This window comes from Schistocerca cancellata, chromosome 2 (genome assembly GCF_023864275.1).
Source record: "Schistocerca cancellata isolate TAMUIC-IGC-003103 chromosome 2, iqSchCanc2.1, whole genome shotgun sequence".
NCBI classification, from domain to species: domain Eukaryota; kingdom Metazoa; phylum Arthropoda; class Insecta; order Orthoptera; family Acrididae; genus Schistocerca; species Schistocerca cancellata.
The window spans coordinates 582,444,103-582,469,714 of NC_064627.1; the positions used below are offsets into that span (position 1 = coordinate 582,444,103).

The following is a 25,612-nucleotide window of genomic DNA, read 5'->3' on the forward strand; positions in this document are numbered from 1 at the left end:
CCTTTTTAACTGAAGTTTCATGTTAGCAACATCCCATTTAATTTAAGCAGTCTGGACCAACATAACCAGATCACAGTTCTTGAATCATGTCTTTGCATTCTTGACTTGAAGTTTAATTGAAGGCTACGTTATTAGCATGAAGGAACTATGCTATCAATAGATCCATTTGTTCCTTCTGTTGATCATTGGTTTTAATTACAAAGCTCCCAGCCCTGTCTGCTTTCTCTTCAATTGTGTTAAAGTTCAATGTTGACTGCCAAGACCTCCTACTAGTGTACCACTGTTACTGGTGCCACTGGAGCAGCTATAGGGAGAAGTCATTCTCAACATAGGACTATTATTGTTGTGTGTTACTAAAGGAATTCAAAAGTCCTTTTTCATGCTTTTTTTCAGATTAAATTTGAAATGGGACTTGTCTGACCAGGCAACATGTTTCCAGTCATCAACAGTCCAATGTTGATGGGCCCAGGAAAGGCATAAAGCTTTGTGTCGTGCAGTCATGAAGGGTACATGAGTGGGCCTTCGGCTCTGGAAGCCCATATTAGTGATGTTTCGTTGAATGATTTGCATGCTGACACTTGTTGATAGCCCAGCATTGAAATCTACATCAATTTATGGAAGGGTTGCCCTTGTATCATGCTGAATGGTTCTCTTCACTCATCGTTGGTCCTGTTCTTCCAGGATCTTTTTCTGGCCTCAGCGATGTCGAAGATTTGATGTTTTACTGGATTCCTAATATTCACAGTACATTCATGAAATGGTCATATGGGAAAATCGCCACTTCATCACTACCTCTATGCTATGTCCCATCGTTCATGCGCCAACTATGACACCACGTTCAGACTCTCTTAAATCTTGATAACCTGCCATTGTAGCAGCAGTAACCGATCTAACAACTGCGCCATACACTTGTTACCTTATATAGGCATTGCCAACTGCAGTGCCTTATTCTGCTTGTTTACATATCTCTGTATTTAAATATGCATGACTATACCAGTTTCTTTGGCGCTTCAGTGTAAACTGAACTATGTCATTGTCAATAAAAAAAATCCCAATAAAACCAAAAAAATCCCAATTTAACTTCCTGTTTTTAAAATATCTGTTTTTTTTCTTTTTTCTTTTTCAACCTTGATTGAAAGTGCCCCTGCCTAATTACTGTACTGCCAGTGAAATGGACATTGAGTTTTGTGTTAATAGTAGATTTACACTCTTTCTCTACTGTTCCACATGTGGGCCTCAACTACTTACTATACAGGTGTGTTTGTCTTCATTGATAACTAATTTGTTTAGAACTCTGTGTAACCATCCTTAATTGTTTTAGGGCCAAATATCCCTAGCATCTAGATATGACACAACATCTATGAAAAATAGATATGGGAAATAGTATGATACTGCTCTGTATAACCAAACTCTAATATGGAAAGAATGGTACATCAGCAAGATCCATAAGATTACTGCCACTTCTGAAAACTGAAAATTGACAGCACAACTCACAAACTCAATTTTGAAGGAGACTATGAACAATAAGTAGAAGGTAGCCATAGAAAATTTTTAGGACAAAGTTCCAGAATTTTTTAAAATACACCTCTTATATTTGTAGTGAAGATTATTAATATGTATTTAAGAAACAAAAAAATACATGGAAAAATATTATAACTGAATGAACACCTTATACCGAAAGTTAAATTTTTGAATAATAAATTGCTATTTGCTACCAATGAAGGGTTCAAGATTTGACAGTATCATAATAGATGTATGTTATCTGCTCTGCATTTAAACTTATTACTATTACTTTTCTACATGGTCCATTCTGGTATTATTAGAATTGGCACATACCCTTATGGGTGGCTATTTTGTACCAATAATCTTTTAAGATTTTGATTAGGGATCTAGTTAATGTGTTACCTATGTGGAAGTTACACTTCTTGTCACCTTTTTCATTTGAACTGATTTATCATACCACATACATTTGATGATTTCCAAATGTCCATCTGACCTTAAAGACTGATACTAAGGCAACTGCTTCTTTGAAATGTGACTAGAATTAATACTAACTTTAGGTCTTAGATTTCTAACTTTTGCAATTATGTGCAGTAAGTATTTTCATATCCCAGCCAATGGACTATCCCAGAGATGCCGTAGCTCATGGTTGATGATCACCAGCAATGGTGAGTGTAGCATGTTATGTGGGCCAAGCCACTCGCAGCAGTAGGCCCAGACAGGCAGCCATGATTCAGTCTGTCATAGTCTGTGGCACTAGCTGCAATCAGCTGGACTTTACTTTTCTCTTAATATGCTTTGATGAGCTTTGCTTTGTTTATAGATTACAGATTCATATCTGAAATGGACAGAAAAACTTGTCTATATGCTTAGAATTTAATCAAAATGGGTTACAGTTTCAATAGTGCAAGGTAACTAGCACTCTCTGTGATTGATAACAGCTGCTTTGGCCGTTTTGCAGGTGCCCTGCACTCTATCTATTCGCAATGCCTTGTTCGGCAATAACGTCAAATAAGGGTACTTTAAGTGGATTTACATTTCGCATCTACATCTATACTCTGCAAGCCAATGTGAAGTACATGGTAGAGAGTTCGACCCATTATAGCAGTTGTTAGGGTTTTGTCCCATCACATTCATGTATACAGCATGAGAAGAATAAATATTCAAATGTCTCTGTGCGCTATAATTAATCTAATTTTGTCCTAATCACCCCTATGTGATCAGTACATAGAGGGTTGTAGCATGTGCCTAGAGTCATCATTTAGAGCTGGGTTGTGGAACTTTGTAAGTAGGGTTTCTTGAGATAGTGTACGTATATCTTCAAAAGTGTGCCAACTCAGTTTCTTCAGTATCTCTGTGACACTCTCCAGAGGTCAAACAAACCTGTGTGTATTCCAGAATGGGTCACCCAGGTGGTTTGTAAGCAATCTCTTTTGTAGACTGATTGGCTTATTGGTAGAACACTGGGCAACTGCAATGTCTACTACCTTCTTTAACCATGACTGAGCCTATGTGATCATTTCATTTCATATCCCTGCAAAGCATTATACCCAAGTATTTGAAGTATTTGTACAGGTTGGCTGACACCAACAGTGACTCATTGATATTTTGGTCGTAGGATACTATGTTTTTTTCTGTTTTGTTTTGTGAAGTGCACAATTTTACACTTTTCTGCATTTAAAGCATGTTGCCAGTCTTTGCACCACTTTGAAATCTTACAAGATCTAACTGAACATTTATGCAGATTCTTTCAAACAGTACTTCATTACAGGTAACTGCATCATCTGCAAAAAGTCTGAGGTTACTATTAATATTGTTCGCAAGGTCACTAGTATACAACGAGAACAGCAGGAGTCCCTGCAAACTTCCCTGGGCACACCCGAAGTTACTTCTACATCTGACCCATGGCTGACCCTATGTGATCATTCCTTTTCATATCCTTACAAAGTGTTTATACACAGGTATTTATGCAGGTTGGCTGATACTCTATGCGTCCTCCCAACCAAAAAGTCCTCAGTCCAGTCAGAAGTTTCACTGATGCCCCAATGATCATACTTTTGACAGTAAGTGTAGATGTGGTAGTAGGCCAAATGCTTTTTGTAAATCAGGAAAAGCTGCATCTTTCTGACTGCCTTGATCCAAAGTTTTCAGTATGTTGCAAGAAAAGTGTGAGTTGGGTTTCAAGTGATCAATGTTTTCTGTATTTGTTCTGATTTGCTTAGAGCATATCATTCTCTTTGAGATACCTCATTATGTTTGAGCACAGAAAATGTTCTAACATTATACAATAAATCAGTGTCAAGGATATTGGACGGTAGATTTGTGGATCACTTGTATTACCCTTCTTGTAGATGACTGTGATCTGTGCATTCTTCTAATTACTGCACACAGTTTTTTGTTTGAGGGATCTATGATAGATTATAGTCCAAAGAGTGGTCAGCTCAGCTGTAAATTCAGTGTAGGATATGATAGGTGTTCTATTGGGCACTGGAGCTTTGTTCAGTTTTACAATTTTATCTGTTTCTCAACACCATTGACAGTAATATCCTTTCCACTCATCTTTTCAATGGTATGAGGTTTTAATTTGTAGAGAAACATTTGGGAATGGAGCTAAGCATTTCAGCTTTTGCTTTGCTGGCCTCTATTTCGTTTCCTGTCTCTTTCATGAGTGACTGGACACTAAATTTGGTGCCACTAACAACCTTTACACAAGACCAGAATTTATTTGGGTTTCCATTCCATCTTAGGGTGAGAGCCACTTGGACTTTTGGCACTTACCAGGTTTCAATTAGGAATTACAACAGCAATTCTTCCTGTTCAAAAGTCACCAGCAGTTGATTGTCATACTCATCATCTAGTCTGTCTTGAAGTTGGGTGTGTAATTCAGTATTAGTGCCAACCATACAACTTAGTTTCAACCTAGAATTTAACACCATTAACAGATTATCCAGGGCAGTACTGCAGTGCTAAACTGCCAACAGTTGCTATTTTTCAGGAATGATTCTTTTTTATAACAGTGAGTGTTTTTTCAATGGCCACAATTGCCACACAATAGTGATGACAATCCATGTGACATTCTCATCTGAAATTACCAGCAACAGTTAGCTACCACATATAAGCTGGAATCATTGTAGGTCAGCTAATGCTATACCATTTAAATGTTTCGTGTTACCTGCTTTTCTACTGAGACATGCTACCTACAGTAGTTGTAAATGGTATCTCCTCTCGTCTGCGAGAGGATGCAGTTTCAACTTAACAGTATATCAGTATTTATGTGTATGAGATACAAATACCTTCATCATTGGGGTGAAAGTGAAGATCCCTTTCCATTGCCAACATAACTGCCAGCTGTTTCAGTTAGTTAATGTAGTTCAACCCCAGAAATGCAATTTGAGCTTTCAGTACGTCACAGACTAATTCAGAAATATTCTGGTGCAATATTTTGCTCTCCTCTCATAATTTCCATACTTAACAAACTGACCTCAATTGAAACATGGTTCATTTGGACATTTTCTGAGTGATTTCATTATGACCATCTCTGTTGGTACACTTTTGGAATGCAATACTGTAGCAGTTCTGTGGGACGTAGGTGTGACAAGACCTTGGTAGATTTCTAGAAGTATGTGGCACCAGATGTCTACACAGAGGTCATGCAATTCCTATAATTTATGGGCCAGTGGTTTGGAAGTGCCTAACTGGCATCCAAAGGTGTCAAGATGTGTCCCATCAGGTTCAGATTAGGAGAATTTGGCTGCCAAACATCAGCATGAGTTCATTATCATCCACCTTAACTTACAGTAGCACAATACTGGCCTTGTGAAATGGACAGTTATCCTGCTGGAAGATGCTTTCCCCACTGGGAAAGACATCAAGCCTGAAGTGATGCAGGTTGTCCACAATAATATTCAGTTTGTCCATAAGAGTCATGGTGCCTTTGATTACTACCACAGGTCTCATGGTAGCCCATGTGAATTCCCCTACAGCACAATGCCGCTATCAGTGTTCTGCATCCTTGGTGTGGTGGTTATTTCAAGCAATCATTCGCCTATGTGACGCCATATTTGGACACGACCATCAACTTGGTACTTGTAGAAATGTGACTCACCCAATGAGGCAACATGTTTCCATTGATCCATTATCCAATGTCAGTGATCCTGTACCAACTGCATTCGTAACTGACAGTGTCTTTGGGTCACTATGGGAACATGTCTGCTGTGGAGCCCCATGGTCAATAGTGTGTTCTGAAACACTTGTGCCTACACCAGTGTTGTACGCTGTCATCAGATCTGACACAGATAACCTGCTTGTCCTGCTTTATGGAGTGAGGAATCCTATGACCTCCACATTTTGTTATGAGGCACGGATGTCCAACACCTTGTTGCTTACTTGTGGTTTCATCATCCCTCATCCATTTTCTACAGATGCTCACATCAGCAAGCAAAGAGCCAATCAGCTTTGTCATTTCCGAGATGCTCAGTCCCAAGTATGATGCCAAAAAATGTGCCCTTTTCCAAAGCCACTTATGTCACTGATTTCCCCATTTGTGGCAAATATTGTCACTTGAGTGATTTCCCATTCAAATCTGCTCTGCTTTATAGACATTCTTTACTGCATCATGTAACTTCACCACCACAAAGCAGCATTCAGACTCATGGTGGGCAGTGGTTATAATGTTTTGGGTCATCAGTGCATTCATAAAACGCATCAGGTGATTCATCTGATATAGCATTTGAGCATTTCCCATTATCTCGCTGATTCTTGAAGCCTTACGCACACTCTCTCTTACATAGCTTTTACAACCAAAGCAGCACACACTTCTGTAACAGTGCTTGTTGTATCACCATTCTAGTAGGGAATATACAGCGTGTAATGTTGCTACAGTTTATTTGCTTACTATGGAGAATTGGTTGGAGCTGAAGATAACAAAGCTGCTGACACTGCTAGATGTGAATGTAATCAGATGTGGACATGGTCAGCAGGGAATATAATGGGCGACTCCTGATGCAGTGCTGAAGGCCGTGTGTTGCCTGCAGCTACTATTGACAATATGTAATGTGGGGAGGCATTCAGATGTTGCATTTAAATGGCAATTATACGGCAGGCGGCAGTGTGGTGAGGCTTGCCACTTTTGGTGTACTAAACATTTATAATCTTCGTTTGTTCACACTGCATAATTTAAACAATTTACTGTTTTTACAAGAAGTTTACTGCATTACTAAACACTTTCAGAAACTATTAATTCAAACATTTTTTCTCCAGAAAAATGTCTAAACTTGATAAGAAAGAGTTCAAAAGTATCACATTCCAGGTCTATGTTTTTTAGAAGAAGACAGGGATGTAGCATTTAAGAACACAGGCAACTGTCTGATGTTGCAATAATCTGAAGATAAATGCCGTTGTACAACTTTATTATTTTTTTCTTAATATAGGAAACAGAAGACATCACAAGCCATGTTAAGCAAAATAGAACATTTAATGGATGAACAGATAGGAGGATATCAAACTGATTTCAGGAAGTGAAGGTCATGTGTTGAACAAATTTTAAGCTTTAACTAAGTAAAGCCGAAAAAACAAGACTTCATTATCACATCTGTAGATCCCCAGAAAACATACAGGTTCTACAGATAAACCAGTCCTGCTTTCCATACTATGTGAATTTAGTGTAGGTAACAAACTGATAATCTTAACTAAATAGTGCCCACATAAATACAAATCCAAAACATTTGCAATTAAAACAAGCTCCAAGAAGAAGAAATTTGCTTGTATTTTTTAACTGTTTCTCAGAGTAAAGAGTTATTTGGGAAAAAAAAAACTCGAAGAAAATAGAATAACTAACCAAACCAAACTGTGGGCAAAAAATTAAGGCATTCAGATAACTACCTGGGTTTTTCAAATGGCCTAGCTGGTTTTTACTAAAGACATAAATTCTGCTGCCATTCACATAAATCTTGTAGGGAAAACTATACAGAAACATACCTTAAAATTTTAACATTCAAAACAGTGTATGACCAACATTTTGATTGTACCCAAACTAACTAAGAAATGATATCAGAAACATCAATTAAGTTCACAAATTTTAGGAGTAATTTAAACAAATGGGTGAACTGAAGATGTCTATGAAGCCGGAACCAGAGACCTTGAGACAACAACTCTGTGAGGGTACAATTTGTTTTAAAAAATCTTTCAGTAGACACAGTAATTGGACCTAACAATGTAGCTATAAAACCACTGACAATCTGTACAATCCAGGAATGGAGGAAAGAGAAAAATCCTTGGAGTGAAAACAGTTGTAAATGGAAGATACACTACATATTAAGAAATAGGAAAGAACTTTATGTAGATACTCCAAAACATTCAGACTCAATCGAGCAGTGAAACGTCTCGTTTTGCATGTGTGAGAAAAGAATAAGAGAGACCAGATAACAAAACAATTTTTTTAGTATTTCAGTGACAAAAATTAAAAAAATAGTATAACTGAAACTCCAACATTTACAGCTGGGACAGCCAAGAATTTGGAACACAAATAGTGCTTTTGCGTGTGTGCATAGCTCTCTCACCTGGCTGCACTATCCCCACACTGCCATACCATGCAGTATGTGAAACTGCAGTGTGTGAAACTGTGACCATGCTGCATTTAATTGGCAACATAGTTTCACTGCATACAAATTGATTTCATATTTATCAACAACATAGATCACAAACAAAACAGGTTTACAGTATTATTTAATTATTTTTAATGCACTGAAGTCATAACTTTTACCTGGGGCAAACTGTCAGCATATGGACAGTGCAGACAATTTTACACACTTTTGTACTCTCTTTGCATGCAAGCATATTGATTGAAGAATTTTATCATGTTTGCAACCTCACTATGGAGACTTGGAAACTACTCTCAAGGAAGACTGTGTAGACCTTCTAGACAGTTTTAATATAAAAAATTAGTCTTTTAAACAGGAATTACATTGAAGATTGATCAGTTCCATCTGCACATGTACAGGGGCACTTTCAACTGAAATCGCAAATGGTCTCAAAACAAATGAGAGATTGGCACTGTCCTCAAAATGTTTAAAGAACTATTCTTGTAATTGTTTCAAGGCCACAATGAATTCTTAAAAATCATTTTTTTTTAGCGCTAGAGAGTTTGGGGAAATAGAGTGTGATTTTTTTGTTGTTGTGAGAATTTGTCCCTTCCACAATGTGATTTCCTTTTTAAATGCATCGCCATCAAATCAGAATTAAGTTGTTTGTCACCTTGTGGTGTCTTAAGGTCTACAATCCAATCCACACATTCCAATTTTCCTTTCCCCTTCATAAATTCAACAATAGTTGGTTTTAAATCCTTCCAGATTCTCTGCTCTATGACTGAAGCAACATAATTTGCAGTAATATATGAAGTCTCCATGCCCTTAACTCAAGTCCATTGAAAACTGTTGCACCTGACGGTGGAATAGTGTGTGCCACTTCAGAAATTTCACTATTTGTACCACCAATTTCATCATGTGCCCCATGCCTACAAATTTAACACCAAGTGCTTCTTGATGTATAGAGCAATGAATCCCCTATGTCAATCATTGTAAATTTTTGCTCGTTTGTTGTCAGATAAATCTTTATATTCTTTCTGCATGGTGTTGTAATGTTGTTTCACAGAAAAACTGGAGTACCTGTCAGTTATGTGACAGTGCAATAGATATTGAGAATACTCATCCCTCTCTTCTGCCATTCCCATTCACTTGTAAAGGCTTGTGACAATAGATCACTAGACTGCAACTTTTTGTGTAACAGCCACTGGACCTGTCAACTTCCTTTATACCATGAACAAATACTGAATGTAAACAGTATTGATATGACAGTTCTACTGAACTGAAGAATGTTACACCAACTGAAAAATGTCGTCCTGCACTGTTAAATGAAATGTTCCACTGTATTGAGCATTTCTGAGGATGGCCAAGCAAAGCTGAGTGAGTGAGGCCTAACACTGTCCCACCTGTGAGCAACACATCGTGCATGTGTGCAGTTTTGCATGCCAATCCTGATTTAGAAGAGGTGATAAAATTGGGGAGGAAGGATAAGGAACGCCAATAAAGAAGTCATGACTACTTGTTTAAATGTGCAGAATTTGCAGGAATTATAACAGTAAGAAAGAGTAAATATACTTGCTTGCATGTGCAATTCTGCATCAATAAAAATCACTACAGATGCTAGAAGCAGATATCAGTTGGCACACTGGATGAGGATTCATGTGTGATGTTCTTAGACACCCAAATGGATAATAAACTAAGGTGACATCAGGACATGAATAAGTTAACAAAACAGTTCAGTTCTGCCTACTTAACAGTTTTTAATTCCATCTACAGGAGGACACAACAAGAGAGATTACTAATATCTTTTGCATACTTTCAATCATTATTATCCTATGGTTTAATGTTCTGGAGGAATGCAGCTAAGGTCAAAATAATATTTATTCTGTGAACTGAGCTTTTTAACTAATTTACCCACATGGCGGTGCCACCTCAGCTTATTACTTACTAAAACAAGTTGAAAGTTTTGTATGTTCAGCAGACTAGATAAATACTCAGTAGTGTCATATCGAAATGAGGAACCTTCAACATTTAGTCCTGGACAGGAGTATGTATAACTGTGGTGCATGTTTAAGAGAATAGTTGACTATAAATTGGATAAATATGTACTTCATGATGGTAAAAACCGTCTGTGGTATATAGTCACGGTAAAACCAACTACCTAAGAAGAATCGACTGCCGCATAATAGGTGTAAAACAAAGCATAGGACTATAGACAGAAAGATGCTGAACAAAACAGGAGGGCATCAAAACGGGAATGCGTGAAGACTTTGACAACTGTAATATATTACTGAAAGGTGTCTCACACGATCTACAGTAATTCAAGTCATATGTAATGGATGTTAGTGTTGTTGTACCACCAAAGTTATGCCCAGTTGTCCATGAAAGAGATAAGAATTGAAATTGAGGATAGCAAAGCAAAAGCAGAAATTGTGAACTCCATTCTCAAATGTTTCTGTACAATAGGAAAACTCTGGTGTATTGTCCCAATTTAATTCTCACACCATTGTATATATGAGTTAAATAGGTATAAGTGAGAGCTAATCATATGTTAATCTCCATTTGGCTGTTAAAGATAACTTTTTAAACATACATGTACTCAAATGTTGACGTTGCTTCTCCACATAATTACCACCAAATTTAAACATTTCTCGTATTGTAACACCAACTTCTTTATGTCTTAATCGAAGAATGGTGCTTCAGCCAGTTGTTGACTGCATCCTTGACCTCATCATTGGTCCTGAAGTACTGGGTAGCCAGCTGGGCCTTCATCTTGGGAAAGAGATGAAGTCACTTCATGCCACGTGCAAACTTGAAAAATCTCCAAGCCAAAGGTCTGAGTTTTTCCGTCAATATTTTCAGAGTATGAAGTTACACAATGTTGTAAAGGAGGAGGATTCCTTTGGTAATCATTCCACACTATTTGTTTCGGATTGACCTTTGGTGTTTTGCAATTAACCTGTGATGTCTTAGTATTCTCACATGGTACTTTTATAAAATCCATTGTCAAAATTCCTTTGCAGTCCCAAAAAGCTATAACAATAATTTTGCTGTTTGATTTCATCTTCTCAAGTTAAATGAAAATAAATGTTATGAACTACTTATTTTTGTGGCTTCATTTTTCAACTACCCTCACTGTTAAAGGGAACAGTGTGTGTGTCTGGGGGGGGGGGGGAGGGGGGGGGGCTGTGACATAACATGGAGACAATAGGTTAATGAATCAAGTTATTATGAAGGAATGTTACACTCAAGCAACTAGTCAACATCAGTAGATTTGAAGTACTAGCTCATTTGAATGTGGTTACTGTAGGAAATCAGATGTAACTTTGTTGATGAAACCATGCTGAAATTCACCTACAGTGACCAGGGAAAACATATGTCAGGATAACCCAACATGAATTTGAACACTTCCTTCCTCCTGAATGACATTTCAGTCTTGCAGTCACAGTACCATCTTGTGTTTTTTATCAAAGTGATACCAGTCATGCTTTATGGGTGCATTATAGTCAAGTTATGCTTAGGCTTCTTACCCAGTGTGCGTGATTTAGGGTATGGTGGCAATTTTAAGGAAACTAAAAACCAAAAATTTTGAATAGTTGATTTGGGATAACACTGGAAACATACAAAATTCAATTTAAATCAGTTTATAGAAATGATTATATGGCTGCAAATATTCTTGTTTCTCTTTCATTCAGTTTTGACATGTTTGTACAACAGAATTGGAGGAGCTTGCCTGCAATCACCCGGAACAAGCAAGACATCACATTATTTTATTTAACAGATATCACAAAGCATTTTAATGAGACACATTTTATCTTTAAAGCTGCATATAGCAAGTTCTGTTAATATGAACTGGATGCACAGTTACAATTTGGCCCCTAGTCTAAGAGACCTGGAACATGTAAAATGATGCACTTACAAGTTAACAGTTATATGTTTTGAGTGCATTTAAGCAGCAGATAACAAGCTTCAGTATCAACAACATATATTCAGATTGCTACTTTCACTACAGAATATATGGTGCATTGGATTAATTCAGTATCCACATGACCTTGTATTGAAGACTTGACAGATCAAATGGCAGCTACGTGTTATCACATCTTTATACAACTGAACTGGAATTAAACAACAAACAAACACACACAAACACACACACACACACACACACACACACACACACAAAATCACTGTCATACGTTAAGTTGGTTCCAATCTAAAATACATGAAATTACAGGACAGATGTTAACATGTCTAAAAATGTTATTTACAATCATTTAATATAATCTTTCATACAACAATTAGCATCAACATTCACACTAGCACAGAAAGCATTAAATGTTTTAGATGGGTTAGAAATGATAGAAGTGGGTGTGAACGTGTGAATAATTCATGGAATGTTTAATTCTGAGCTATCTCAAGACATAGTCAAAGATTTCAATTAATAATAATTTCATAAATATGCCATTATGTAATATATATCACCAGTAGTTCTTAGTTCAACACAATCTTTGATATGACACTTTTATAGTTGAAAATGCCTTTAATCATCCATACTGATATTGCCTCTGTTGCTACTAATGGTATTGGAGCTGAACATCAATTATCTCTTCATTAAAATTTTGTACTGTTATAAACTGGAATGCAAATGATGATATTTTGACAAATGAAATATTTAAAAATTGAGAAGACAGGGGCAGGAAGTATAAAAAATAAAACAGTTGCCAGATCAGACAGAAGCCCACACAAATGATGACGAGGACATGAACTGAAGAAATAATAATAAAAAGCACTAATAGATGAAGCTACAAAGAAACAATAAATATGAAAATTTTTGACTTATTTAGAATTTCAATCAATAGATTTATAATGAAATCAATGGTATTGATAAAGCACTAAAAAGACTTCTTCAGAGTATTCCTACTGTGCAGGTGACTACTGGTAAGAAGTTAAAAGGCTGGCCTTAATGAGAACATCCTAACCTGTATAGGTTGTAGGAAGAGAACACTACACTACTTAAAACACATGTGACCTGAAAATAACTCAGCAATTTAAATAGTTTCCACAAATTAAATTTCTAGTGACAGGTCCCCCGGCAGCTTACAGGACATCGACATATCCCACAGAGTCCAGAAATAGCCCAATCTTTGAGAGTGTAGCATTTCATCTTTTCCATATAATGCAAATGTTCTGTATCCTCAGTTTGGTCAAGATATCATTTCTCATGCAGTAAATCTTAGAACATGCATTGTTGACTTAAAAATAATTCACATGCTACCTTTACCTGAGAATGATTGCCAATAAACAGTTTTTCCAGTTAATTTACCAACATCTGATTATATATTTGGTATTTGACCCCTATCATTTTTACATAATCTGTTCTAAACTTTCCTGCCAACATAATGATTAAGCACTGCTGTCTTTCTGCCCTGCCTGATAGGAACATGTGCAAAAATAAGTGCACACCAAAATCTTTTAACTATCATAATCCGTCCAGTGCTACAGTACATGCTGCCCATGCATTACTCCCTCTGCCACTGTTTCATCTAAGTCTAAAACCTGTGTAGTTACCCTGAAATGCATGTAATAAGACATACAACAATTTTTGCATGTGAAATATATTCCTTGTAATGAATTCAAACACATTTGTGTATTGATCTCAACATTCTGTGCTGAAACTCAAGAGCTTACTGTTTCTCATTCAGTAACTGATAATTAACACATATTCCATAATTTTCAAGAAAGTAGGATGCAGACCTCACTCCTGTTCATCCATTCTTATTTCATCCTCTTTAAATTGTAATTATTCTCTTTCCGTTCTGTTTATCTATATTGCCACTCTCACTCTCTATGTTTCTCTTTCTCTGTCTCCATTGACCCTGTCACTAATTTCTGTACTTCTCACTCCCTTTCTCCCCTCTCTTTGTGTGTGTGATGTATTCCTCTGTTTACATCAATTACTAGTACATGATGAAGACATGTACAAAAAAAATGCAACTTGCTGTAATAACCACATAAGTTATCTCGAATCAATATATTTCAGGCATTTGTCTTAGGTGGCACATTTGATATGTTTCTTTGAAAATATAGCAGACTATTGCACATCTGATGAAGATAACAAAAGGAGGACAATACAAAGTGCAATTTATGTATGATATTAAAGTAAAAGTAGGCATGGAATTGAAGTAATTTATCAACATGTCGGTTTCAGGTTTTGATTGTAAGAATTTGAAATTATAATCGCCGAATGCCAGGTCACATGGTGTTGCAAAAAGTAATTTACTGGATTTGCTGCTCTATTTGAAATGGCATATCTATGAACTGCCCATGATAAAAACAGGGTAATGCTTTCACATCAATGATACAGTGCTCACAATTTTCACAGTAGTAATGCATAAGAATAAGAAAAATAGAAACCTATGAATTACTTTGGCCACATTCTGTGCTAAATTACTGTCAATAAATAGTTGAAAAAGTGTTCTGTCTCACTGTTCACATTAAATTACTTGAAACTGGTTGTACAAGTAATAACACACACACATATGTATAGTACATAAACATTATATCCATTCTTACAAAAACTAAAATCACTGTTGCATATATAATTCATTATTAAATGTAAATGTATGTACAAAATATTATGAAAGGAACATCCAAAATTCAGTAAAGAAATATTTTTTCCAAACACATTGCTTATTGGAATTACATCTTGAATCCAATCGCTTGGTATATCAAATGTTCAGAGTTAATGGTTTCCAGAATAACTACTATAGTAATCTTAGGGATATTAACTGTTCAGTCATATTCAAAATGATATTACACTGTTCTTGTGCAGAACATATTTTGATGAATTATGCTACACAGCTGTAATAAAATGCATTTTTCTTAAAACTGGAATGTACAGTTATGATACGTGTTTGAAATCTCAGACTCTGTACATAGTGGAACACAATACAGTTGCAATTTACAAAGTTTATGTAATTATAAATTATTTTGAAAATAGTAATATTGTTTCCAGAGTTCTTACTACCTTTATATGAAATCTATAAGTAACACTGCAGAAGAACTTAACACAACTCAGTCCATGGAGACAACTATAAATTATAGCCTACACATACAAAAAAGGAGACATAATAATACAAAAATTAGCATTAAGCTTAGGTGGAAACAAATAAGCATGAATACGTAATTTTAAATCTATTAGTCTGCTTTTTTCCATTTCCATTGCTCACTGTTTGTTGTCCACTTTCACAAGGAACAAAACACATCACATCAACACATTACTGCTTTCTGTCTGTCACCATCGGAACATCAGTGTGTTGGAAAGCAACTGATAATTTCAGTTTGCTAATTAATGAGATTCAGTCTACATAACTTATTCTGACTTTTACTGTGTGTTACTTCTTCACTAAGCCTGCTATCCTATTGAGCTTTGGCTTGGGTGAAAGAAGATTGTTGTTCTGGTTCAGCAGCTGAACATCTTGTTGCTCCTTCACTGACTGTTCTTTGGCACCCCTGTAACAAATGATTTTGTTTTATGTCACGATCAAAGTGTCCAGGCAGTCTGGTGAAAGAGCTGACACTCGTGGATGCACTTATATAAATACAAAACATTGTTATACAGGATGGTCAATTCTTAACGCAATCACCTGGCAAGTATTTTGTTGCAGGCAGCACTGGTGGGGAATATATTTCCACTCTGTTGAGAGGCCTTTGTTTGCCCAAGTAGCATGTGTCTGTTGGGCAATGCAATACAATGCAATGTATTGAGTGAAAGTGTTTCAAACGAAATGGTGAAAAACAAATACTCTATTCGCCATAGAGTATTCATGTATGATTCATAGGTGCATACAGAATCAGCATGTGCAGTAAGACAATTGTTTTAAGAGGAATTTCCTGATGTTCGAGATCCTGATCAAAGTATGATTCAATAACCGATAAATAAATTTCACGAAGTGGGAAGTGTTCTTGACAAGAAACTTAGACAACTACGTGCAGTATTCACAGAAAAAAACTCTGGATAACACTGCGCATGCTCTGGAAAAAGTCTCCTGGAAAACCAGTTCAAATTTCCTATGGCTCTGTTCAAATTCCTACAAAGTTACTGAGTTGCAGCCCAATAAAATAACTGCATTCCAAGATCTTAAACTGAGTGACCCTGCAATAAGGTTGTAGTTTTGTGAATGGATTTTGAATAGGGTGCATGTAACTTTATTTCAAATGAATCATTGTTCCACCTTTGTGGATACTTTAATTCACAAAATAACTGTTATTGGAGTTCTGAAAAGCCTTTTGTAATACATGAGACACCTCTGCATGATCAAAAAATGGGAGTATGGTGCACTATTAGTTGTGAGAAAATAATAGCTCCTGTATTTTTCCAGGAAAAACAATTAACAGTGAGAGATATGTGGAAAACATCATGCCACCTTTTTTGGTCAATTAACTGAGAGAGAAGAGAACATTCTTTCACAACCTTTCAACAGGACACTGTGATGGCACTTACAACCAACTTCTCATTATAGGAAATTCGTGTCTTTCAAGGTAGAGTTATCAACAAAATATGGCATCCTCATATCCTAATTTAACCACAGCAGTTTTTATCTCTGGGGGTGGGGGCAGAAATGAGAAAGTGTACAAATCAAATTCACATACTTTAGATGAACTTAAAACTAACATTTGTCAAGAAATTGCTGTCATTTCTCAGAGGAAATTGCAAAGTGTAATGAGCGATTTCCTAAACAGGTATCAGAAATACTTGAACAATGAAGGGAGTCAGTTTCAGCATTTCCGTGCTTAATATACATGAGTAATTCACTTTTCTTTTTTAAGTATTTATGGTATATATGTTAGAAACTATATTTACTGCAGACTTCCTGTCACCCACACTGCATGAACAGCAGCTGGAAGCTTCGCAAAAGCAGTTGTGTTAATGATTCATCACTTTGTTTAATAACAATGATTAGCTCTCACAATGTACCAATAGGCTACTTTGCAATGGGTGCACAAAATGCCATGCACGTTTTTAATAAGAGTTTCAGAACATACAAACTGACAATGTAAAAAATATTGAGAGACTAAACAGAGTAAGAATGCTGATGTTAAACTTTTCATCCAGCATACAAAATTTCATGTATTAATTAGAATTCCTTCTTAGTGAGAAACTGCAACAAAGTAGGGACTGTGTGGTGATTACCAAGCAATTCAAAGCGAGACAAATGAAACAGATAAATTTACATGTGTGTCTGAAAATTGAAGTGAAGGGTTAAACTTAATGCCTCCATTCTTCTAACTCAGTCGGACTTATCAATTGAAGATACGGAGCTATTGACAAGTATCTACATTCCAGTATAAGTATTGCTTGCAAGGAAAACACGGTATCTCTGTTCAGTTCATCATGTATAATCAGTTAGCTGGCTGATTTAATCCATAGCAGCTACGAATTCTGTCTCATTCTCTGCAAATAGGTTGATGCTGTGTTCTGATCATAACTCTTGTTTTCCTAAACAATGACACTATATTTATGGACTCTGTTTGATAATGAATTGGAATGCTTTTGCTGTGATGCAAGTCAACTATGCCTGTATGTGAGACTGCTAGAGTGAAGTTATGCTTCGGCACCTACAGACAGGTATACTTATTCAGTTAAGTGAACTACCTAACTTGCACAGTGGTTTCCACCTCTGTCTATAAATACTGCCATACTTGTGTTACTCTCCAGCAACTTGCTTGTATTCTTTTTAAACTGTGTGCAGTATTAATTAGTTGTGTGAATTCTTTAATTTTCTTTGGCCTCAGACTATTTATTTCATTTCATTGTGAACTTACTAACTTTTATTTCTTGTTGCAGTGTACTTATGCAAGTATAATAAATAAATGTTGCCATAAAAGAATGAGTCACAAAATCCTCAGTAAGATAAGCAGTTATCTTTACTTGGCAAATTGTTTATAATAGTTGGACTTTATTTTAGTTTCACACAGCTCCATTTATCTTTTGAAATAATAGAAAGTGAGTGACATGTAAATTTCTACTAGAAGCTCTCCAGGAAAATTACATTCAGTAGCCTTTCCAAAAGTCTACACTTACAAAAAACTTCAACATATAACCTCATTTACTCATGAGTGACAAAGTGCTGTGGATATAAACACAAATGATTTTTTTTTTTTTTTGGATCAGAAGCAAATGAAAATAACATGTGTAATTCATTCACATTATTGCAGTATGGTAATTAGGCTATTGAAATAATATCATCAATCAAACAATCCAGTGGATAGCTTCCAGAGCCCTCAAGTAGTTCAAATCATTATTTTATGTTCATTCTTAATAGCCCTGCACAGACAAAATGGCATGTATTGGCTTCTAATTTCTTACAGAACCTCGCTGTGAGCATAATATTTATATTATCAAAACTTGTAGAGTATTTACCAGTGACATAATATCTGGCCTTTGATAAATCTACTGCCAAATGCAGGTACACTACTCAAATGCAAAAATTTCAATAACAAATACAACTTTTCTTATTACTTGTCATTACATGATGATACTATGTGCATAAAACTTTAATGTCATATTGATGACTAGAACCTGAATCAAAATAACAAAGTGATTGACAGTGAAGCACAGTTTAGCATGGAAGGAGGCAGTACTGTAGGTTTGTCGGTACATTCATGCAAAAGCAGTATTGCTGTAGCAGTAATAGCTGTGCGGTTCTATACTGAAATGTTTTCTCATGCTCCCAGGTCATGCGCAATACTGAGTTCACTTTATAGGATTGTGATATTACTTAAACATAACAATTGCACTCCTCTGCATAAAATGTTACCTTTTCCTGTTATTTGTATATCTTAACAAAAGCAACAGGACATGCACTCTCTTTTACAATAATCAGTTGTTGTGGTCTTCAGTCCAGAGACTGGTTTGATACAGCTCTCCATGCTACTCTATCTTGTGCAAGCTTCTTCATCTCCCAGTACCTACTGCAACCTACATCCTTCTGAATTTGCTTAGTGTATTCATCTCTTGGTCTCCCTCTGCAATTTTTACCCTCCACACTGCCCTCCAATACTAAATTGGTGATCCCTTGACGCCTCAGAACATGTCCTACCAAGCAATTCCTTCTTCTAGTCAAGTTCTGCCACAAATTTCTCTTCTCCCCAATTCTATTCAATAACTTGTCATTAGTTGTGTGATCTACCCATCTAATCTTCAGCATTCTTCTGTAGCACCACATTTCGAAAGCTTCTATTCTCTTCTTGCAAACTATTTATCGTCCTTGTTTCACTTCCATACATGGCTACACTCCATACAAATACTTTCAGAAATGACTTCCTGACACTTAAATCTATACTCAATGTTAACAAATTTTTCTTCTTCAGAAACGTTTCCTTGCCATTGCCAGTCTACATTTTACATCCTCTCTACTTCGACCATCATCAGTTATTTTGCTCCCCAAATAGCAAAACTCATCTACTACTTTAAGTGTCTCATTTCCTAATCTAATTCCCTCAACATCACCTGACTTAATTTGACTACATTCCATCATTCTCACTTTGCTTTTGTCGATGTTCATCTTATATCCTCCTTTCAAGACAACTGCTCTTCAAGGTCCTTTGCTGGTTCTGGTAGAATTACAGTATCGTTGGCGAATCTCAAAGTTTTTATTTTTTCTCCATGGATTTTGAATCCTACTCCGAATTTTTCTTTTGTTTCCTTTACTGCTTGCTCAACATACAGATTGAATAACATCAGGATTAGGCTACAACCCTGTCTTACTCCCTTCCCAACCACTGCTTCCTTTTCATGCCCCTCGACTCTTCTGCCATCAGGTTTCTGTACAAATTGTAAATAGCCTTTCGCTCCCTGTTTTTACCCCTGCCACCCTCAAAATTTGAAAGAGAGTATTCCAGTCAACACTGTCAAAAGCTTTCTCTAAGTCTACAAATGCTAGAAACGTAGGTTTGCCTTTTCTTAACCTATCTTCTAAGATAAGTCGTAGGGTCAGTATTGCCTCACATGTTCCAACACTTCTATGGAATCCAAACTGATCTTCCCCAAGGTTGACTTCTACTAGTTTTTCCATTCGTCTGTAAAGAATTTCCATTAGTATTTCACTGCTGTGACTTATTAAACTGATAGTTCGGTAATTTTAACATCTGTCAACACCTGCTTTCTTTGAGATTGGAATTATTATATTCTTCTTGAAGTCTGAGGGTATTTTGCCTGTCTCATACAACTTGCTCACTAGATGGTAGAGTTTTGTCAGGGCTGGCTCTCCCAAGGCTGTCAGTAGTTGTAATGGAATGTTGTCTACTTCCCGGGCCTTGTTTTGACTTTGGTCTTTCAGTCTCATTCTTCTTCTACTATATCTCCTTCCCTCATTCCTGTCAATCGTTCCGTAATGCTCTCTCTGAAACTCTCTACAGCCTCTGGTTCTGTCAGTTTACCCAGGTCCCATCTCTTTAAATTCTCACTTTTTGCAGTATCTTCAGTTTTAATCTACAGTTCACAACAAATAGATTGTGGTCAGAGTCCACATCTGCCCTTGGAAATGTCTTACAATTTAAAACCTGGTTCCTAAATCTCTGTCTTACCATTATATAGTCTATCTGAAACCTTCCAGTATCTCCAGGCCTCTTCCACGTATACAACCTTCTTTCATGATTCTTGAACCAAGTGTTAGGTATGATTAAGTAATGCTCTGTGCAAAATTCTACCAGGCGGCTTCCTCTTTCATTTCTTACACCCATTCCATATTAAACTACTATGTTTCCTTCTCTCCCTTTTCTTACTATCTAATTCCAGTCACCCATGACTATTAAATTTTCATCTCCCTTCACTATCTAAATAATTTCTTCTATCTCATCATACATTTCATCAATTTCTTCATCATCTGTGGAGCTACTTGGCACATAAACTTGTACTACTGCGGTAGGCGTGGACTTCGTGTCTATCTTGGCCACAATAATGTGTTCACTATGCTGTTTGTAGTAGCTTACCCACACTCTTACTTTTTTATTCATTATTATACCTACTCCTGCATTACCCCTATTTGATTTTGTATTTATAACCCTGTATTCACCTGACCAGAAGTCTTGTGCCTCCTGCCACTGAACTTCACTAATTCCCACTATATTAACTTTAACCTATCCATTTCTCTTTTCAAATTTTCTAACCTACCTGCCCAATTAAGGGATCTGACATTCCATCTCCATCTACATTTATACTCCGCAAGCCACCCAAAGGTGTGTGGCGGAGGGCACTTTACGTGCCACTGTCATTACCTCCCTTTCCTGTTCCAGTCGCGTATGGTTCGCGGGAAGAACGACTATCTGAAAGCCTCTGTGCGCGCTCTAATCTCTCTAATTTTACATTCGTGATCTCCTCAGGAGGTATAAGTAGGGGGAAACAATATATTCGATACCTCATCCAGAAACGCACCCTCTCGAAACCTGGTGAACAAGCTACACCGCGATGCAGAGCACCTCTCTTGCAGAGTCTGCCACTTGAGTTTGTTAAACATCTCCCTAACGCTATCACGGTTACCAAATAACCCTGTGACGAAACGTGCCGCTCTTCTTTGGATCTTCTCTAACTTCTCCGTCAACCCGATCTGGTACAGATCCCACACTGATGACCAATACTCAAGTATAGGTCGAACGAGTGTTTCGTAAGCCACCTCCTTTGTTGATGGACTACATTTTCTAAGGACTCTCTCAATGAATCTCAACCTGGTACCCGCCTTACCAACAATTAATTTTATATGATCATTCCACTTCAAATCGTTCCGCACGCATACTCCCAGATATTTTACAGAAGTAACTGCTACCAGTTTTTGTTCCGCAATCATATAATCATACAATAAAGGATCCTTCTTTCTATGTATTCGCAATACATTACATTTGTCTATGTTAAGGGTCAGTTGACACTCCCTGCACCAAGTGCCTATCCGCTGCAGATCTTCCTGCATTTCGCTACAATTTTCTAATGCTGCAACTTCTCTGTATACTACAGCATCATTCGCGGAAAGCCGCACGGAACTTCCGACACTATCTACTAGGTCATTTATATATACTGTGAAAAGCAATGGTCCCATAACACTCCCCTGTGGCACGCCAGAGGTTACTTTAACGTCTGTAGACGTCTCTCCGTTGATAACAACATGCTGTGTTCCACGCTCCAATCCATAGAACGCCAGTTTTCCTTCTTCTGATAACGATGTCCTCCTGAGTAGTCCCATCCCAGAGATCTGAATGGCGGACTATTTTACCACTGGACTACTTTACCCAAGAGGACGCCATCATAATTTAACCATACAGTAAAGCAGCATGCCCTCGGGAAAAATTACGGCTGTAGTTTCCCCTTGCTTTCAGCCATTCGCAGTACCAGCACAGCAAGGCCGTTTTGGTTAATGTTACAAGGCCAGATTAGTCAATCATCCAGACTGTTGCTCCTGCAACTACTCAAAAGCCTGCTGCCCCTCTTCAGGAACCACATGTTTGTCTGGCCTCTCAACAGATACCCCTCCGTTGTGACTGCACCTATGGTACGGCTATGTGTATTGCTGAGGCATGCAAGCCTCCCCACCAATGGCAAGGTCCATGGTTCATGGGGGGAGGGGGGGGGGCAATAATCAGTATGATTTACATATTGGTGTTATATTCAGTATGAAAGGGGTGCTCAAATGGATTTGAAGCCTTTATGTGAATACAGTAACTAAAAACATTAAAGTAGTACAAACTGTAGTGTGAAACTTGCTTAGAGGGATACCCCCAATAACAAGATGAGATTTCTTATAGAAATGTGAGCCACACAGTGTCTTCAAAAGGTTAACAATGTCTCTTGAAAACTGAGAACTCTAAGTAATGGTAACACTTCTTCATTATAATTTTGCAAGCAATACTTTTTTTTTGTGCCTGGAACAGACTTCTCTGACAACGGTTACGAAGAAGTCTTACTGCCATTGAATAACTCTGTCTCGTGAAGGATAATGCATAGTTTGATTATGGTTGGATTTCCTTTCCTCTTGTACTGTTAGTATATGCTATAATGAACAGCATCTTGTTGGAATGACTTTTCCTCTTTTTACCATGTGTCTGCATCTTAGATGAACCAGCCACTTCCTTTTCTGCACACTATTTTTCATTACAAACATTGACAACAGTGTTTTTATGTATCCTCAAAATGTCTGCTGTTCTTTCTACCTTCATTAGAACCAGTAAATTCGCACCATAGTCTCTCTTCTCCTTAAAATATTCCTACACCACACAAACTTCCATGTCTGACCACACAAAAGTGAGGTGGGCAGATCACTGAACATTCGGTTCAGTAACCACTCTTACCTGCATACATCTATTGCAAGCTTCAGACATTCTATATTGCAAAACAAACTCACTACACAGGGAAAGAAGCACACAATGAAAACAGATCGTAACTGTTGGGTTACCGGCTACAAGTGTCGTCTGCAACTGGCTACAGTAACTGCTACCTGCAATAGCAGAGCAATTTGACAATGGCAAACGGAACAGAACAAATGCTTTCTTTGATTGGTTGTTGCTATTGTAGCAGCCTTGTAAATAGTTAAACGACAATCACTATGTTATTATGATCCATGTATACTTTTGGTTTACTTAATGAGCTGTCAGCTAGTGGGTTTCTAAGTTAATTGCTGACTGTAATGGAGGATAATGAGCATGTTATAACTTGGCTCTTAACTACATTAATGAGAAAAAGTAAAGCAAAACATAAAAATTTGAGAAAACCACATAACAAATGGGTGTTCAGCAAAGTTGCCTCCTTTGGGTGATAGATCTGGACTGACCCTAGAGAATTCTTTTCATCACAGAAAGTTATTTGATAATGAAGACTCCAGGATGAAATAACAATGTGAATATTAGGATACTTTGCACCTCACCATGTTCTTGAACAGCAGACACGCACATTTAATACTAGACTGCAAGATTTTAGCTATGCCCGCGCACTATGTTTACATCTATACTCTTCAAACAATGGAGAAGTACATGGCAGTCCATTGTTCCAGGTATTAGGTTTGTTCCATTCCATTCACGTATGGAGCGTAGGAAGAATTATTATTAAAATCCCACTGTGTGTGCTACAGTTCTCGTGATCCCTATGTGAGTGATACATAGGAGGTTGCAGTATAATCCTAGATTCATCATTTAAAACTGGTTATTGAAACTGTGTAATTAACCACACACTCCCATCAGAAGCAGGGTCACCTGTGAAAGCAGCCATGTAGTCTACCAACTTAGCAGCAACCACTGGGCAACATTCTTCGAATGCATGACTGCTGAAAAAATTTCTGTCTGCATGAATGGCCTTCACAAAACTGTGGACAGTGGTAGCTAGACCATCCAGTTACCCAGCGTGGCAACTTTCCTGAATTGGCAGGTGGAAAATCTCCTTGAAATATACCCTTTGTTCTCATGAATCCACCCTCCCCTTATTGTTTGTTAGTCCTTAACATCCACCTGCCTCTGTCTCCTTCCCTGCTCCCACAATAGCCTCGCACATGACATCTATCCTCTAGGCTCACCTGCATAGTCATTTCCCTTTCTCTACTCCCCCCTTTCCCCCTCCCCATCACAGCTTTCCCCATGCTCCACCTAACATGTCCCCGCATCCTTCCACAGGCCGCATTACACATCTTCCGTCTCTCCTATCTTGGTATCTCTCCCATGCCACGTCTCTTCTGTATCCACACTACCCAACCCAGCCAAGATCACCACCTGCTCCCAGTGAGGCCATAGTGCCTGGAGATGACTGGTTTGTGTACGTGTGTGTGTGTGTGTGTGTGTGTGTGTGTGTGTGTGATGAATGGCATTGTCCAAAAGCTATAAAAATGTAACAGTTTACTATTAGATGTGCTTCTGCTATTCAACATCTCCTTTATGTGGTTGGAAGCAGTCTAAGAAAGTTATCCACCAACTACATTCAGTAATTAACTGAATGTAACAGATTTTATAAGAATTTTCATTTTAAAAACTAGATTATGTTACAACTAAAACACCATACTTACAAATATCTTGTGAGGTCTTCAATATCAACAAGCATAGAATCTTGCTCCATGTGCAGATCATCACGATCCATCAGGAACTTAACCAATCCTTCATTCAAAACTGAAACAGGTTTTTTAGTACTTTAATACTTTATGTAATTTTCAGACTGAATGACATTAACTTATTTTAACTTTTTCTTGATAATGAAAATAAGACATACAACACAAATTCATTTCAAAAATGCAATAATACAGCAATGTTTGAGATAAAGCACATATCACTTTTTTGCACAAACAAATCAGAAGATTATGAAAACACGGTGAACATTGGCTGACATCTATAGTGTTTAAAATCTAGGCATGAGAAACAAGTAATGAATCTAGCTAAAAAAAAGTGATGTACTATCATTTGCATACACAATAATTCTATTTTCATATGAAAAATACACTAATAACCGATAGAGCATGGATTAAAATCATACACCTGAAATACTACTTGCAGCAAGACCATATTGACAAAAT

General features: G+C 37.2%; 1 protein-coding gene across 6 annotated transcripts in view; it reads right to left on the minus strand.

The window, feature by feature from the left end:
• Positions 1-13,607: 13,607 nt before the first annotated feature.
• LOC126162199 (schwannomin-interacting protein 1 homolog) overlaps positions 13,608-25,612 on the minus strand; it is a 1,363,715-nt gene continuing 1,351,710 nt past the window's right edge. For all 6 annotated transcript variants that reach the window (XM_049918537.1, XM_049918536.1, XM_049918533.1 and 3 more), the window contains 2 exons: positions 25,112-25,211; positions 13,608-15,590 (listed from right to left, as the gene is read on the minus strand). In XM_049918537.1, the coding sequence (XP_049774494.1) occupies positions 15,473-15,590; positions 25,112-25,211 (218 nt within the window). In that variant the 3' untranslated portion in view covers positions 13,608-15,472. The remainder of the gene's footprint in view (positions 15,591-25,111; positions 25,212-25,612) is intronic.